This window comes from Bactrocera neohumeralis, chromosome 2 (assembly GCF_024586455.1).
Source record: "Bactrocera neohumeralis isolate Rockhampton chromosome 2, APGP_CSIRO_Bneo_wtdbg2-racon-allhic-juicebox.fasta_v2, whole genome shotgun sequence".
NCBI lineage: Eukaryota > Metazoa > Arthropoda > Insecta > Diptera > Tephritidae > Bactrocera > Bactrocera neohumeralis.
Genome location: NC_065919.1, coordinates 68,944,132 through 68,962,824, shown reverse-complemented (window position 1 = coordinate 68,962,824; position 18,693 = coordinate 68,944,132). Strand labels below are relative to the sequence as shown.

Here is an 18,693-nt window from a genome sequence, read left to right as displayed (position 1 = left end):
ATCACCAAAGAGCTGCAATTTTACGGTTAAAATGTCTTATTTTCATAAATTTTGAATATATAAATGTTAAATAATTCAATTTTATTTCAAAATATCGATAAATACTATACATCGATAAATGTGCACACAGCTGACAACTGTCATAACAGTTATCCAGAAACCTTTGATAAAACATATTGAAATACAAAACTAAACTTTTGTTTACTTTTAAAAAATGTTAAAGAAATCTAAAAATTCTAAATATCCACCTCCGCCTTCTCCGCCAACAGTTGAGCAAATATTGAAAGATATGGAAACTTTTCATGTAGACTTGAGTGCCGAGACTTTAAAAGGACAATCGCCCAGTAATGATGCACAACACCAGGATTGGTGGAATCGCTTCGAAAAAGCAGTTGCTGATCACAAAGACTTGGTAACGCTTAACAGTGAAATACGGAATTATCAGCTTAAGTTAGAATCTGCAAAAATAGAACTGGAAACTGAGGCTCAGTTGCTTAAGAATGCTATTCAGGAGCAAAAAGAGAAAATTGATGAAGTTTTGTTAAAAGAAAGTAGTTGAAATTATAAAACCAATAAACTAAATAAAAGAAAAACATTAATTAGAGCGCCATAACATATTTTTCTTTTAAAAATTTTCTAGATAGTGTATCTCACATTTATATATCGAGTATGAAAGAGTAAAAAACGATAATCTGTACTGAAGTTGCTAAAAAAAGGTGCATATTTGAACAGTATCTTTTTATATCCAAGCTCTGTTCGACCACTCTATGATATATTACATTTATTCGATTGTTATGAAGTATTAAAAGTTGCTATGCAATAAAACAACGGAATATTTTTTGCAATGCCTTTAATAATATTTATATCGTTTTTCAACTCTGAAATAAATATTTTATTTATTTTTGTAAAGCGGTAACTTTTTTCTTTATGCATAACGTGATTAACTTTCAGCATTATTAATACACATAATATTTTGTATTTTTTATAATATTGTCACATTCATTTTAATATGTGTGAATATAAGGATATCCATCCATTATAAATTTAGCCTGATGTTACAGGTACGTAAGTGAGTATTATGGTGGCTTCAGGGGGCACCTCTACAGAATTTGTTTGAACTTTAGATCTGAAAATAATGAAAACAATATTAGATTTGAATCACTTATCAAAATCAGGGTGAATGCTTACTTCACTGTTATGCCCGAAATATTATAGTTCTCACTAAGAGCATACACCGACATTTTGTCTGGCAATGACGGGTAGACGAACTCGCCTTTTACAGTAGTGTTTGATGGATTGAAAGCCACGAAGTAACCAGGATTACCAGATTTTATTCTATAAAATAAAGGAAAAGTTTGAGTTAAAATGAATACTTTTTCATTCATAGCATTCCATTAAGTAACAGAAAATTTTTAAATAAAAAAAAAAAATACTTTTAGTTTCACAGTTTTCTCACCTTTGCCTATAAAGTGTGCATGTTAGTAAATAAATCGAATAATGGAATAGTATATGTTTAGTAAATCAAGTCTTTTTTTTAAACAATATATATATATATATATATAAATTACCTGGAGTAAGCAAAGAGGCCTTCTACAGGAAAAACATTATATTCCCCATGCATATACGAGGGTGATAATCGCAATTGCTTTATTTCAGCAAAAACTTCTGGATTCAAGTCTTTGAAAAGTGATGTGTTAGTCATTGCCACAACTGGTACTCCTGGCAATAACGACACAAATAATGCGATTGCCGAAGGATCGCTTTTCAGATTATCAGCTGGTGATTGCTCAGCAAAATTCCACTGTAGCCAAGTGTCATTGCCTACAGCATTTATAATATCTTCGAATTCACTTCGAAGTTTTGCAACATTTGAACCTGTATGCAAAGTGTGCACAAGTGGACCATATATCGGTAAATCTACACCCCATTCGCCATTCTTAGTATGGTAAATTTCTGGACGTAAAATATCATCTGCCACTGATAAGAAAGCATCTGCAGAAATGTTCTTTACGTACATTTTATACTCATACAACAAATCGCCCAGGCCTTCTTGGAAGGTGCTATGAGTATGTGTCCAAAATCCATAATCAGTATGCCCGAAATTGCCATCCGAAGAAACAACCTCATCAGGAGTCTTGTCAGAGAGTAAAAAGAATTTGGTGTTCTTCAAACGGAATCCTTTGATGCCCAAAGTCAACAAATGTTTTAAAACGTCTTCGAATTGATTCTTAACGTTGACGTCATTCATTTTCAAATCATATAGACCGGCACCGAATTGGGAGAGTACATAGTTGCCCGCTTCGACTTCATCCCAAGCTGATGTATTTTGAAGTGAACGCCAATTGCTGATATTTTGGGCACCCTCTTTCCATATGAAAGCTGAACGCTTTGATTTGTCACTTTTGGCTTCAGCAAACAATGTAGAATTACTTGGTACATAATTTGGTGTTAGGTCCAGTATAACATTGATATCCGCATTTTTATAACTATCAACGATAGCTTTGATTTTTTGCTCAACAGCAGGATCATGTACCGAATAAGTTAGTTCAGGTGGCAACTCATATATGACAGCAGAAGCTCCCACCACTTTTGCGCTGTCGATATCGCTAGCTACTGCTTCGAGTGCATTGAATTTAGCGAGGAGGCCACGTTTGTACCACGGTAGTGGCTCAGGAGCGGCACATTTTGGCGCCTCAACAATTATAAGTATGGCACAGATCAACATCCCGGCCCAAATGGCCCAGAAGCCTATGAAGAAAATCCAACGTAAACGTACCCAAAATGGATCATTGGCGTATTTCATCAGTTCTTCTTTGGACATGCCGGTAAAAGCCTGAAATTAATCAAGAATATACTTAAATTTGGCATTGGCTAATTTGTGGGCACAAAAAATGTGAAGCATGGTATAGAGCTTACCAATTCTTTATCCTGCGTAGCAATTAAATAATTGTACGCAAATATTTGTACATGATAGAATTATTAAAGTTTCGTTAATCCCAAAAAATATTTATATGATTAGTTTCACATACCTTTCCATTAACAGCACCAATGTCAATTTTCGCATCACCATTTTGTTGGTCACCTCCTTTGATAAACTTTACTTCTTCACGCTTATCGGCCAATTTTTCGTTGTCTTCAGCACCACTTAACATTTGTTCGTCGGCGCCATCATTCAAACCGTTTTGTTCCACCACCATTGTACCGTTTTCTTTGTTTGTAACAACAGCACTATCTACTTTTGTTTGCTCGGGATTTGTTCCTGCTAACGATAAGAAATGGGAAATGTGTAATTTCCAAATATTTAACGAAAATAAAGTATATAGTTTACACAGATAAGATGCCTTCTATTGTTAGTAACAGATCATTTCCAAATATTCAAATACCTTTGTTATTTTTAGAAAATTTCAGCACAAAAATCTACTCAAGGTTTTCACTGAAAGAATGATTGGGTAAAATTTAGAATAGCATCCCCGGATTTCGGGGGTAAAATGGGTATCAGTGGAAAGGTGACGTTCTCCAGATCACGAAAATATATATATGTATATAGTTGCCGCTGACTTATAGTTTTAAAGATATTTGCATTTAAAGTTGAAAAATTGACAACTTTTACATTGATAATTTGTATATTGTGAGTAACTTTTTCACCTATATTATGCACTTTTCACGTACTAGCACTTCACTCTAACGTTTCTGCATATAAATTTTTTCAATATTTGTTGTAAATAAAGAATTGTAACTAAAATAAAATAATTAAAATAAAGCTTTATTTACAACAAATATTTAATATGCAGAAATTATTGCTAGCACGTGAAAAGTGCATAATATAAGTGAAAAAGTTACTCACAATATACAAATTATCAATTCAATTTTGCATTTGCAAATATCTTTAAAACTATAAGTCAGCGGCAACTATATATATATATTTTCGTGATCTGGAGAACGTCACCTTTCCACTGATACCCATTTTATTCCCGAAATCCGGGGATGCTATTCTAAATCCCAGCCGAATGATTTTTAAAATCATTCACCTGATTTGGAATGTTTGATGAATAAGTGTACAAATAGCAAAAAAAAAAAAAAAAAAAAATAATTAATAACGCCCAAGGATATGATAATTAAAAATCATAATCAAAAACTCTTTTTTTATGGAAAATTTTTAAAATTAAGCTTACGGCTTGAATTTGACATGATGAACGCCTTAGATAGACAATATTACGATCGCTTGAAAAGTAGCTGTGCAATAACTTACTGGCTACTTGCAACTAAATTTTTCTAAAATGTTTTATGAGACTCAACTGTGCTTTTGTTATTAAATTTAAAATTACTTCACACATGATACGTAAATATGTACATACAAGCATGTATCTAATTTCTTTGTACATTGGTACGTGTCAATTAAGTAATTGGAGTACATCTAAATAAGTGTGATATATATGTTAGCAGTAATAATCGGGTGTGGTCACGACTTCTTTACACTTATTAATAAAGAACTAGATTAAAGTTTGATCGTTGTTTACACTTGAATGCTTGTAAGTTTTGCCATTTAAAAATATATCACACAAATGTATAATTATACATTTGTAAAGAATTTAACTGATATATGTACATACTATACATACATATGTTTCAATGTATTTACATAGTTATGCTATTTCACATAGTTCCACGACGTGATGCTAAGCTAAATTCACAAACAAAAAAATAAAATTACACTTACCAATTGAGGTTAAGCCTCATGTGCAAATTTACTTTCCTTTGATTTATCTGAATGCACTTACTCATCCAATTTAAGCTTAAAACATATGTATATACATACATATATATAAACGTACTACCCCCTATACTCATTCGGTCAGTTAATTTCCTGGTATCCAACTCGGGATTTTTTCGTGCGTGTATGTATACTTAATATATATTTAGTGAAATCTTCAAGGTTATTGCATCAGCATTCCCTTCACCCATTTTTTGTAGAAGACTTTTACCATTTTCACATACTTATATCTACAAGTAGAGAAAATCAGTTTACCTCCTAACTCTGGTTTTGTGGAGGATTCTACAGAGTTTTCCGGATACTTCTCGGGAGTTACAAATTCTTGGTCCTCTGGCAATTGCTTGTAAAACTCTTCCAATGGAGGTGGTTGCTCCTTGTTGGATGATGTAGATCCGTTGACGTGCAATTTAAGAATGGCAGTACTTTTCATTTTCAGGCGTTTCTTTGACGGATGTTTCTTTTCCAAAATTTCAGTGTTTGAAAGCGCAAAGTTTGTTTAACTGACAAAATTAACTAAAATTTTATGAAAGAGGACCATTAATAATTGTTAAAAATTGAAAATTACATAAAAATGTATTAGCTATATGTATAATACGCCTTCTCTGTATAAACAGTATTTATTTGTTTTTTAGTTATTGTTATCGACATTTACTTCAAATGTTGGTTAGCTATTTTCCGATAGCTGGCGCTAAAATATATTTTTCCTACATAATTTCATTAGTTCTACCAGAAAACTTTTTACAAAATTAAAAAAGTAAAATCAGCATATTTAACACTTAAAAATTATATTCTTTATTTTTATTAATAATTATTATTTTTATCAACTTTTATCACTACTTGTTTAATTTCACACTATTTTATTTTATCATTATTGTACTTAAAAATTCGCTTTCACAATTATCATATGTATCATGCTTACCAAATACCGTATTAACACCACAGTGTACTATACTCCTTGCGCGCTGATCACCGTTTGATCATTTGATGAACTCGAATGTCCAGTCAACGATCCAAACATTGCAAACTATTCGCGAATGAGGAGGAAAAACTTGTTTCTTTTAAATTCCATGTTGGCGACTGCACCGACCAGCGTGAACACACGGACGAACGGTTAGGCCGGTAAGCACATGGACATTCCTATTGCATATAAACATTACTTTACATCCATACATACATATGTATATGTACATATATGCAACAAACGGTGTGCATATATTTATACACATGTACATATGTATATATGTATGTATGTACTTTTGCGTATAAAAAGTATTCATGCTAATGTTAATTAATGGCTTGCACTCAGCTTAATATGCAAATGGAGTTCGGCACACTCGTAATATTTTTATACTTCGTATATATAGCTTTATAAAAATAAAAACATAACAAACTCGTTATTTGGAAATATCCGCAAGATTTATCAGAGATTACAAGCTTACACTTCTTCAATACGGTCTTCCTACAACGTATTTGTGCTTAAATAAATTATATTAAATTGTTTGTCTTATCAACTAATATGCTTTTTACTACAATGCACTTATTGTTAAAAAGCTGAATTACAGTGGTGGTAAGGATATTATTACTGAAATTTTGGTTAACAAATTTCTCATGAGTTGATACAAGTAGTTGAAAAGCAAAATTAAATAATTTTGCTGCTTGGAAATTTATAAACTTTTATAGAAACAATAAAAAATATTAAATTTGATAACTTTTAATGTTTAATTAATATTTTGTTAAAAAGAAAATGTCAGAAGGTCCTTTGCTTCATGTGTTTCGGGCGCCACCTGGGTGTGAAGCATTCAGCTGTCGATGCAAATGGGAGTATGTCAAGGAAATTCAATTGAATTCGCTAAATTGCCGAGTGGCTTGCTAAAAAAAAACCGAAGAGCAAAAACTGAGCAGTCAAATATAAAAAATAAGAGTTGATAATAGTGAAAAATAAAAAAAATAAATAATAATAACACAAAATTAAAAAAAAACGAAAGTAATTAATTACAAAAAACTGCTTAAATTTGTAAAATTAATTGCAATTTAATTGTGTAATGATTAACAGCTTTCATTTTTTTATTTAAAAATAAAGTTGAAGAAATTTGCATCCTTTGAAAGCAAGCTTAAACTTTTTTGTATTAAAACTTAAATTTGAAAAGCACAAATTTCTTAACTAAGCCACAATGGGTTTATTCTTTTTTTCGGAATTGTCTTTAATTGTGCATATTTTTAATGAATACTAATGAAATAATTGCTCACTGACACTATAGAGTAACGCCTCCTTGAGCAAAGACAATTGGCAAATATGCATTGAATGACACACACATTTACGTACATAAATGCTTACGTGTGATTTTATTCGATTTGGCACAATGACAGTGACATGGGATGAAATTCGTTGAAATGCAATGAGTGCAAAAATTATTGGAATTGCACTTTTAAAGAGTTAAAATATTTAAAAATGCATTTAACCGCTGCATTTATTTATTTCTGAATAATATATTATAATAATTATATAATTATATCACAAATTTCTATCCCTCCTGGTTCGACGAAAGTGTGACTGTCAACATTTCCAACCTCAGTCTTGCTAATCTCGACAAATAAAAACTGCTTGAATATTTCCGCACATCACATTTTTCCATACAACTTTGACAATTTAGTCTTATCTCTTGAATGTCTGTTGGACAATGTCCACTTAGAACTCTAACGAGCTGAGAGCAAATAGTCCTGCATTTTACTCTAAGACAGAAAAATCTCGCATTCGCATCTCCTGTGCGACCAACGCCTACTAGATACGTCTGTTGCTGCCTTAATATCTGGTACTTCTGCTTGAAAGACATTCCAACCGGTAACCTTAAACTAAACTTTATGGAGTGCTCCAACTCCCGCTTACCCTTGAACCTTTCCTCTGAGCTTTGCGCATTGGAAACGGCGAATATCGATTCGGTGGATAAAATACTCCAACTCTAAAAGCATTTGAAGCTGTAGACGCCGTTGGAAAGACCAGATGGAAAAGGTCCTGGCTACACTTGGAATCCAAAATTGGCGCCAAACAGTGAAAAGGAAGACTGTCTGGCGAGCTGTTGTAAGCTCGGCTATAATGGCATAACCGGCGTCTACGTAATGTACGTAAGTCTTACGTAGATTAAGGTCCCGATTTTTGATTTGGTTAAGAGAGTATGAGTATGTAGAATCATCGTTACTTGGGGAGGTCCTCTAGAAAAACGTTCTTTCGAAGATTTTCGGGAATTTTATAACAAATGTGAATACACAAATTTTTGCACTCAAGTAAATGTTTAATAAAGCCTGAAAGAGTGAATTCGATTTATTTTACCTTACTTTTAGAGTGATCTTCGTTAGAGTATCGCTGCGATCAGCAACCAAAAACTGCAATGTAGATTCTGTTTTCGCTCCATCTTAACTCAAGTAATATTGATCTAAGAACTAATTGAGTGGAGTGAGCAAAATAAATCCATATTAAAAATATTAAAAAGTCTACGGGTTTTCGTTGCAAGATCGTAAAGCTCAATAAAAACGAATACCAAGTCAAGAAGCTAACAGCGATCAACGTATTAATGGATTTCCCGTACTTCATAAGTGTCTATTGTAATTTGTGAAACCCCCTTGAGATAATTCAACGGTATTATGACGCATATCAAGCGCACGAAGCGATAAAATTAACAAAGCGCCGGTCACTCGAGGCGGCCAGCGCGTGAATGAGTGCATTAGCGCTAGACTTTGGGCGTCCCTCAGTCTAACGGCGAGCTGCGAAAAGTATCCTTTACACTTGAAGCGTCCACTAGCGGCTCTAATGTGCTTAGGTGCAAAATCACAATTACATACAGACACCAAAATTTGCTTGCTTACAACACATATATAAATGCAATGCCATGCTTAAATGCGTAGCTGCTGGCAGTTAATTACTTTGCATTGTTCAGCTTTACTGGTGCTTACAATATTTACTCGGCGATTAAATTTTCCAATTTTACAACTGAGCAACGGCTCGCTGCAGGCGCATACTAAGTAAGTACGAGGCAGCGATAAGCGCCGTTACAACTGACCACTGGTCAAGCAACGGTATTGTAAACTTGCCCTTTTTGCCACCCCGTGCGGCTGAGACAATAGCTAACGGTTTAAAGCTTATAAGGTATGTGCGGTGGCATATCCTTGCAGGCGATCGTCTTATGTTCTCCAAACATAATGTGAGTTCATTTGCAAGCACATGCTGAGCTGTGTGTGTTCGTGTATGTGTGTGTGTGCTTGAGTGCACGCGCTTTCCGCGTTTGATGAAGTCCAGTGCGGCTGACCTTTTCCAGCTTTGCTATGCGCGATCTAATCGCTCGATGTCGCATTTGATTACTAAACAAACATTGCCCTCCACACACACACACACACACAAACACACACGTAGCCGTTGTGCGTGACACTCGATTGAGAAAATCCTTTCTGCATGAACGCAGTCGCCGCAGCAGAAGTTGTAATGCATAAGGTTGAATTCGATCGCCAAGTTGACTTGAGCGGACCTAAACCTGAACCTGATCCTGGTTTGACTTGTTTATGGTGCGTTAAGATCTCAAACTGCGCTGACCAGCGCCTCTAGCTGTTGCATGTGTTCTTGTAATGCCGTCAGGTATGTAAATTTCTATATACATACATATGTGTGTGTGTGTGTGTGTCCTTCGTCGTCGATTGCATTTTATTGCTATTTTTGTAACCTCTCCTCTATTGTGTCTCATTTTTCCGCGCTTGTTTTTCCTACGATTTAATTGTGCCACTGCTAGCCTTCTTCACCTTATCTCCTCCGCCGTCTTGGCAGTGGCTCAATTCGGTTCGTGATTACTACATTCAATTTAAACACAATAAAACTGGGAAAAGGTTAAGCACATGATTGCTTGTGCGCGCGTTACATAGTCGCCGCTTTGTTGTTGTTGTTGCTGCTCGAGTTGCAATCGCTGTTTTGCTTACTTATTAAATACGTATGTAGCTGAAGTATGTGCGCGTATACTCAAATCCTATTTGTTCTGGTTGACCAACAGTCAACATTGGCATTGACCATGTAAGGCAAATAGCCATTGGCTCTGCTCCTTGCCATTACTAGTTTATAATCCTTTTAGGCATAAGTAAATAGCGCAATAAAAATACAAATTCAAATGTTAATTTTGCGCAACAAACCACAACTAGCCATACAATGTTGCAAGTTCTCACGACAAACGCGGCGGACTTGTTGTGCTTCAACAGGATATTATTTGCATTTTGGATTACATACATATATATGTAAATACAAATGTAACTAGTGTATGTTTTGACACATATACATATGCATATATTTTCAGGATTATTACAATACAAGTGCTTCGTGCTTGGATAGCCTCTGAAGGAGGACCAAAAAGCAATACCAGGCAGGCTAAATAGTTATTTTGTTATTTGAAAGCGTCACTTTAATCAATCCATCTGTATGGGAGTCATAACTACTTTTCAAGAAAATCAAAAAACGGCTGCTGATAACATACAGCGGGTTTAAAGAGCGTTATCTATTCGTCGCATCCGACAAAGCAAGCATTCGTAAGTAATTTGCAGAACTGCATGAAACCATTAAAAAATGCGCAAAATGATTTTTAATGATTATACAATTTTTGGAGTGATTTTTCATTAAAGTTTTCTTCTTATCAGCTCGCCGCCATAGCCATATTTGAACAGCTCGATCGGCAATTCATCGGCCACCGCCATTTTGTTGTTCTTCAGACGGGCATTTGCTGTTCGAACCTCTTCATGGTCGGTCAATGGAACGTCCGCTCCTTCGTCATCGTTTGTTGAATCGGCTTCCCTATATCCTGGTGTTATGCTTTCACTGCCATTCAGATCGGAGCCCTATAGCAAAACTTTTATGGATTTTTATACCCTGAACAGGGCATATTAAGTTTGTCACGAAGTTTATAACACCCAGAAGGAAGCGTCGGAGACCCTATAAAGTGTATATATAAATGATCAGTATGTTGAGCTGAGTCGATTTAGCCATGTCCGTCTGTCTGTCTGTCCGTCTGTCTGTATATATACGAACTAGTCGCTCAGTTTTTAAGATATCGTTTTGAAATTTTGCAAACGTCATTTTCTCGTCAAGAAGCTGCTCATTTGTCGAAACTGTCGATATCGGACCACTATAACATATAGCTGCCATACAAACTGAACGATCGGAACCAAGTTCTTGTATGGAAAGCTTTCACATTTGACGAGATATATTCCCGAAATTTGGTACAGATTATTTTCTAAGGTAACAATGTAATCTCCGAAAAAATTGTTCAGATCGGATTACAATAGCATATAGCTGCCATACAAACTGAACGATCGAAATCAAGGGCTCGTATGGAAAATTTTCGCATATGACGTGGTATCTTCACGAAATTTGACATAGATTACTGCTTAAGGTAATAACATAATCTCCGAAAAAATTGTTGAGATCGGATTACTATAGCATATAGCTTCCATACAAATAGGACACTTAGTTACTAAAAGAAATGCACCTGTGAAGGGTATATTAGCTTCGGCCGAAGTTAACGTTTTTTCTTGTTTTTATTTGACAATCAAAATCAAGTTTTTTTTTTATTTGTAAAGGGTATTATACTATGTAGCTTAAGTTCACTGCAGCTGCTTTTCTTGTTTTACGATTTTATAAGGATTAAAGAGATATCAACAAGAAAGTGGAGTGTAAAGTTGATGATTTTGACTCTTTCTCCTTCTGTATGACTATTTGGTACCGAAGAAAGTTCATTTTTATTGTATTCCACACCGCTGCTATCCAAAAGCAAAACTAATATATGTAAGAAAATGCAGAAAAGGAAGCGTATACTATATTTTGAGGTATCGTACCGTTACCGTTATAATTGTCGAATCTAAGATATGTGAAATGTTCAAATAAGAATAAGATAATATAAGAAGATATTCTTCGAAGATATTTCTACTATTGTAACGAGTGTTGGACTATGTCTATGTATACGAGCAGTTCTTTGGAGTAGTTTTTCAAACAAGTTGTTACTTTCTTCCATCTCAAAAACGGTTTAGTTGCTATTGTAACGAGAATGGAATTACTGTGAAACTCACGGAAAGCTTTGTGTTACTTAAATACTAATGTTCGTCATAAGGTAGACTCTTCAAACCACTTCTGCGACCTCTTCAAGGATTTCGTAGCTGTGATTCAAGTGGAAACACAAATTTTCAAGCAAAGTCGTTCTTAATTTTATTTGCATGGTAAAAAAAGCTTGTAATGTAAACAATAAGCGGCTAGTGTGTTTACACACTAAATTGGATCAAATTTGTCTCGGGCAGGACAATCCATAATGCTGGCCTATTTTACGAATAGCTTCGCGCAAACGACGCTTAACACTCGAAAAAGTATTTCTTATTGACAGTTTGGATGGTCGGAAGGAATTCGGAGCGCACCACATATCGATAATCGTAGAAGATTGCCAAAATAATATTGATTTCGATCTGCTTTGACGTGGTTTTTCGGCGTCGGCTATCCTTTTCCACGATATTCGACCGAATTATCATCTGTTTCCGGTTCGTAAACATAGAATCAACACCCATCGCCAGTAATAATACGTTTCATGACATCCTGGTAGTCGGAAAGCATTTTTGCACAGACGTTAATGCGACACTGTTTTTCGAACAAATTTTGGTGATTCGTGTTTTCTCTTTTATTAGGCCCAAATGATCTTTCAAAATGGTTTTCACTGATCCTTTCGATAATCCAACGAGGCCAGTAAGATCGCTGACTGTTAATCGTCGATCCTCAAGCACGTGTTGATGTTGATGGCCGTCCTAGACGTGATGGAGGTAGTAAGATTCAATTGGATATGAGATGTGACATTACCAATGAAAAGGGAGCTTGGGAAAATGTATGGGTGACTAAATCAGAAAATATGCAAATGATTGGAAAAAAGTTTCGGTTTTGCTAATGTACGCTGCATTAATATTCATTTTGCATTTCTAATGCTCAAATGGGATAATTGCACATTAGCACATGCAAACATACATACTTTATATCCGAACAATATACCGACATACATGTAATACCTTCTTAAATCCTTGCAAAATTTGCAAAGAAGCAATGCGTCACACATCACCAATGTGCATTCACCTCATTGCAATATTGCAACGGTATCAATATTCACATAAACATTGCAAGTTGAAAGTAATCTGAGAAAATTGCAGCAGCTGCGTTCACTGTCAGCCCGTCTTCCCCCCCCTTTCGAGGCAACAAAGTCTACATTTTCCGTTTCTTTGTGGCATTTTCACATAAAAATTGATTGCAAATTTGTCTTAATTATTTTTTTCTTATATCAAATATTATATGTATGTATGTATGTCCCTTTCTTATGTGTGCCTTGCGATTTTCACAAAATTGTATTAACGTCAGTGGATTGCGCAGTAGCAGCCGCCACCGTTCCCATTACCTTGTGATGCAACCGTTTTTAAGGTGAAGGAAGGTGAAGTAACTGTTGTATCGATTGGTGAGTTGTTGCTGCGCATCTTTCGTTCGACATCGGTTGCATGCGAGGCGGAAGGATCTATATGTACATACATACATATATGTATGGGAATTAATGTACGCATCATCGAAGTGACAGGCAGCGAGGCAGGGGTTGCGCCGGCGCTTTCCCATCAAATGCTCGACTCTCGACGATCACATCAATTTAAATCAGGATAATTCAGCGCATCTGGAGAAAGTAATAAAAATAAATGAGGTGAAACTTTCCTTTGCTTTGTTAACGCGAGAACGTAAATAGCATGAAACATACATACAAACATATCGAAAGCGGTATATCAGTACATTATACCGCTTTCGAATACCCAAAACACTTGTCATTTTTTCACGATTTCCTTGCATCAATTGGTCTGCCAGTTTGATTTCTCGCAAACATTGTTGTTTCTGTAATTGGAAATCTTTAATGCAAATTTCATTTAATTTTTTGCTCAAGACTCGATTTGCATGCACAGTTATACATATGTGAAATGAAATGCAATGCTTTTGGGAAATAGCTTTGGAGTGCACTCAAATCCTTGCATGATCCTCGAGTATAGTGATCCTTGGTAATCATTTTAATTGCAGCAACAAATAAGCACATAAAAACGCTTTAGGCGCATACAAGTAATGCACACACACGTACACACATGCCTAATGTATACCATAACCTCAAGAAACCGCTGACTCAACATATATAAGTATATATTCTCCCCTAAAAGTAAAAATTTTGGGCGCACTTTTTCGCATCTGCTGCCTTGACTGTTCCTTGATTTGATCGCATTGCGTTTCCCCCCTCTGTTTGGCAGCTAGCTGGAACTTCTAGCCGAGCATTTGCGCGCATGCGCTTTATTGTATGCACACAAGACGCACGTTAAGAACAACAACACCCCGTCGTCGTCGTCGACTGTGTGGTTGCGTTGATTGTTGTTAGTGCTTGAGCGCTTGCCTACGTTCATGGCTGCTCTGGTGGTATTGCACCCAACCAAGAACAACAATAAGCCATGAGGCAGACGAAAGAGTGAACTCGGCGCAAATGAATGCAGCAAATCAAAAAGGAAGAAATCTTGAATACAAATAAAATAAATTAAGCAAAGTAAAACAAAAAAAACACTAAAATGACTAAAATGAAGTGTATGGAAGGAAAACGAGACGGGCGCGCGCTTTAACCAGCTGTATGAGCTATGCTGGCGACCTGCAGAACTGGCTGGAGCTTATTGTGTAGCGATCCTGTTCGCTTTTTTCTTTTGGCGAGGCGCATCTTGGCTATGCAGGAGACACATAGCTTGCAAGTTTTTATACGTTAGTGTGTGTGTTTTCTTTTAAAGAGCTTTTCTTGTGTCCTTCTTGCGCTGCAGCCTTGTACATTTATACATACATACATACATATACATATATGTATAGTATATATATTTTATAGAAAAAGTGCATTTTGCAGAATTTTGGCGCTCACCTGATTGCACACACATATATATTTCAGGTTTAGAAAAGCATGAGGCTGTGAACCTAGCAAACATTTTGGAAGTCATTCATAAAATTTTTGAAATTTGTGGAAAATTTTTCAAGTCTATGTCTGAAAAGTTTCAGAATTTGCTAAAATAATCCTCTAAGACGACGACACAGTGCTACGAGGGCGGTGCGACAAGCGTTTAGCCTACAAAAGAGTAAACGAAAACTTAAAAAATGCATATTTCTTGACATAGTCTCCTTTTAGTTCGTGAAATCTGAAGCAGTGACGCTCCAACCTCTTTAACCCGTTTGTAAATTACATTTTCTGAAGGTCTAACTTCTCAATTTAACTTAAATTTCTGGTCGACGAGTGACGTTTTCAAGTTTGGAAACAAAAAGAAGTCACTTTGAAGCCATTTAAGGAGACACAGTGCTACGAGGGCGGTGCGATAACCACTTAGATCACAAAATAAGAAGGAGAGCTTTGAAAAAACTATTTTTTTCTACATAGTCTCCTTTTAGCTCGTGAAACTTGACAAAGTGATACTCCAACCTCTTTAACCCGTTTGAAATTTTTATTTTCTGAAGGTCTAACTTCCCAATTTAACTTAAATTTCTACGACTTTTTCAACTTTCTAAACAAAAAGAAGTCACTTAGAGCTAAATCTGGGGAATACGATGGATCGGTAAGAAGTTCTTAACCTCGTTTGACCAATGTGACCGTGACCTTTGGCAGAGATGTCAACCAGAGTGTTGTCATAGGAGAAGAGATTGTTTTCGTCGCCGAATGTTGGCACTTTTTCTATAATTCGTCGTGGAATCGGTCCAATAATATAACTTTATAAAGCCTTGTGATCAGTTTTCTCAAATCCTCGATTATTTAGATACGGTCAAATTGGTAGATCATCATGAAAATTTCAGAAAATGGTCACAATCATTTTTTTGACTGATTAGAAAGCCTATGCCTTCTTCGAAATAAGTTCATAGGATGGAGTCCACTGTTTCAACAGCTCTCTTCTGGTCTGCATAAGAGGATCCATGTTTCATTGACGGTCTGGACAGTTACTCATTTGGATCGCGCTTGAATAGCAGGTTGCGCCGCGTCAGCAGTCTTCTAATAGCTAATATTTTGTGACGTCTACTGGCTTAATGGCACCTTTAACCGGCGGTCAGAAAATACAAAAATATCGCCATTTTTGAAAGAATATAGGGTCAAACAGGAGTGTCCTTGACGATCACTCCTTCTCTGATCAAAGGTCATATCGGAGAATGCCCACTTTGATAGTCTCTTACAAATTCTGGGAAATGTACCGGAGACAAACTCTCTGTGCGCCGGGCTTAGACTCATAGGTCGTCAACGTACCGGTGGACGTGTGAGTCGAAGTCTTCGGCTGGGCATATAAAACTGCATTGGAGAGCTCATTTCCACTGAAAACACCGAAAGGGAGGGAGAAACCTCTCTGGTGGACCATATGTGTAACTCTCGGAAATTACAGCGTCCAGCAGACGTTTAAAGGACATTAGAGAGATATTTGAGATTTTCAAAAACAAATATCAGCCTCTCACCATATCACTACAATAAGAAATATTTTCATAGACATGCATAAATATCTCCTTAAGTATCTATAAACATGTATTTGAGTGCGTTTTTGTGATCTACAAAGGACTCACTCAATTCATGGTACCCTTCCCACAGCAACAGCATTAAAGTCAGCTGTGCAATCAGCTGACGAAGGCGCGCACAAATACACACTTAAATACACAAATAGCTGTTGGCGATGCTGCAGAAAGCGCCGAAGTTTGACAAAAGCCAAACGAGTACTTTGGCTGCAGGCAAAAAGGAGCACTACCTAATTAGCATATGGCAAAGGATTCGCATTCCAAAAGCGCGCGCGCGCTAAAATTGCCATTTTTTTTACAAATGTTTCTGTGTTGCGAATAACCAGAACTAAACCGAAAGTAGCAACAAATGATGTTCGCGAAAGAAATAAGTAAGAAATTGCAACTACAAACAAGTTGACCCTCACTGACATGGAGACGATCCGGCGTTGAATGTCCTTTGGGTGGAGCGAAGTGATTTTGCCGCCTAAAATTTTGCATTTCCAGTTAGGTGCACGAAGAAAGGGTATACCATATAATGTATTGTTAATTGTATATGTATATATGTATGTGTGTTTGTGTAGAATGGCGTTAAGCGCAATTAGTAGAAATCATTCTTGTTCTTATCCATGCACATTTGGATAAAAATAATAGAAATAAAAGAAAACTGTATTCATATATATGTCTAAATGTGTTTTTGCTATTGTTATGTTCTAAAATATTTTATCAGATTCTAGCCGAAACTGGACACGTGGAGTTTTTGAGAGAAACAGGTTACTTCTTGGGACAATTGGAAGGACAAATAAATTTCACAATATTTTTTCTGCTTCTTACTATTACTCTATATATCGTTATATGTATACTGTATGTATTCACGAGGATTTGTTGCAGATGTAAGTATGTATGTAGGTGTTTAAAAAAAATTGTCTCGTCAATATTTCATGTGTATTAATTATTTTGCCTTATATCTTGATTCCGCCGATATTTGAAAAAAATAACAAAATTTTTTCGAAATTCTCTGTATTTTCTTTGCGTGGGTGTGGCACTACGCCCTAAAAATGGCATTGGAATATAATTTGGAATTAGTCCTAGAAATATATTTGGAACATGCCATCAGCGCCAACACCAACACCAACACCAATTAGCGCTTGTGGCAACCAGGTGTTGCAATCACACCCGGCGCTTGTAAAGAGAATTTATTACTTTCAGTTGCTTGCTGCCGCCACGCCACCACACATTCACTTACTCGCGCTGACAAGCATTTCTGCTTAGTTACATGCTTTTAGTTGAGGGGGAAGGAAATCAATGGCAGACAATTAGCCAAGACTGCGGAAGGAAGGACGGCAAACAAAGCTAGACGCAAAGAAAAATAAATTTGTGCGCATATCAAACACTCTCTTCTTTTGCGTGTGTGTATGTGTGTGTGTGAGCACGATTGTTCGTATGTGTGTGTGTATTTATTAAGGACACGTGCCATGCGCAAATAATTCAAACAAAAGATTAGAAAAATGTAAGGAGTCTTTGAATACACCACTGATTGTCACCTTAACACACAGATGCGCACATTCCAGCCGCCAAAACGCCAACATCAAGGCATTAGATGCTTTCAAAGGAGTGTTTGGAGTTGTACCAAAATAGAAGTATGATTAGATGCTGTTGAAAGGAAGGCTGATGACTAGCGCTTCTAGTGGCATGCGCCAAGGGAAGGTATTCTGAAAATTAAAGGTTTTATATGTATGTATATACATATAAGTGTGTACACTTTTTTCTATTATCTTATTAAAAATTTCTATTTTCGCTCTCAAAATAGGCTACCGGCCAAGCATGCCTCGGATCGTTACCAAGTGCACCTTATCTGGGTGCCCGGTCACAATGTATAGTCGGGAATGAACTGGCTGATGAGCTCTCCCGTTCCGCAGGATGAAGGAGTGGGCAGGGAGGGGTATTGGCAACAACTCCAAAGCCTTCAGCGAATTTTGGATTCTTCGCTTTTGGCTCATAATATATTTGGAGTGCTTCGCAAGTCTCATCACCATTAATAATGCATTTGCTGCGTGTAGGGTCCTCAGCTACGTTGCCAACTATCTGTTTTGCGATATTTACTAAACATCATTTTGCAAATGATTCTGGGGTTTTGATTTGAATCTAGAATTGACACCTATCATAATAAAAACAATAATCAAAATGTGTTGGGTCGATCCTTAAGAGATGTTGAGATCATCTACTAATTGATGCTAAAACAACGATTTTCAATAACTTTTTCTTTGTTATCGTCATTAACAAAGGTTCGATGACTTCGCGACCTTCACTGGAAGAAGGCTTTTGAAAAATTTGCAATGATTCCGTAGATAAAACAAAATTTCAA

The 18,693-nt window shown here is 36.1% G+C and overlaps 3 protein-coding genes across 7 annotated transcripts in view; 1 reads left to right on the top strand and 2 right to left on the bottom strand.

The window, feature by feature from the left end:
• The first annotated feature begins 152 nt into the window (after positions 1–152).
• Positions 153–613, top strand: LOC126760217 (uncharacterized). Its single transcript, XM_050475672.1, has one exon. The coding sequence runs from the start codon at positions 215–217 to the stop codon at positions 557–559; it is 345 nt and encodes a 114-aa protein (XP_050331629.1). The 5' UTR covers positions 153–214; the 3' UTR covers positions 560–613.
• A 220-nt stretch (positions 614–833) lies between these two features.
• LOC126760080 (uncharacterized) lies at positions 834–5,284 on the bottom strand. 4 transcript variants are annotated; one of them, XM_050475465.1, is made up of 5 exons: positions 5,027–5,284; positions 3,030–3,262; positions 1,569–2,833; positions 1,189–1,335; positions 834–1,126 (listed from the first exon to the last, which is right to left on the bottom strand). In XM_050475465.1, exons 1-5 carry the CDS (start codon positions 5,199–5,201, stop codon positions 1,045–1,047), a joined length of 1,902 nt encoding a protein of 633 aa, XP_050331422.1. In that variant the 5' UTR covers positions 5,202–5,284; the 3' UTR covers positions 834–1,044. The 4 variants fall into 4 exon arrangements, with proteins under 4 accessions (XP_050331422.1, XP_050331431.1, XP_050331449.1 ...); XM_050475474.1 differs by having other exon boundaries at positions 3,030–3,259; positions 5,027–5,280; XM_050475492.1 differs by lacking the exon at positions 5,027–5,284 and adding an exon at positions 4,173–4,280 and having other exon boundaries at positions 3,030–3,259.
• Positions 5,026–18,693, bottom strand: part of LOC126760056 (O-acyltransferase like protein-like) — a 63,379-nt gene continuing 49,711 nt past the window's right edge. The window contains exon 6 of one of the 2 annotated variants that reach the window (XM_050475420.1): positions 5,026–5,284. In XM_050475420.1, the coding sequence (XP_050331377.1) occupies positions 5,204–5,284 (81 nt within the window). In that variant the 3' untranslated portion in view covers positions 5,026–5,203. Of the gene's footprint in view, positions 5,285–13,027; positions 13,477–18,693 lie in introns of those variants that run through there. The other variant, XM_050475430.1, reaches the window with a different exon arrangement.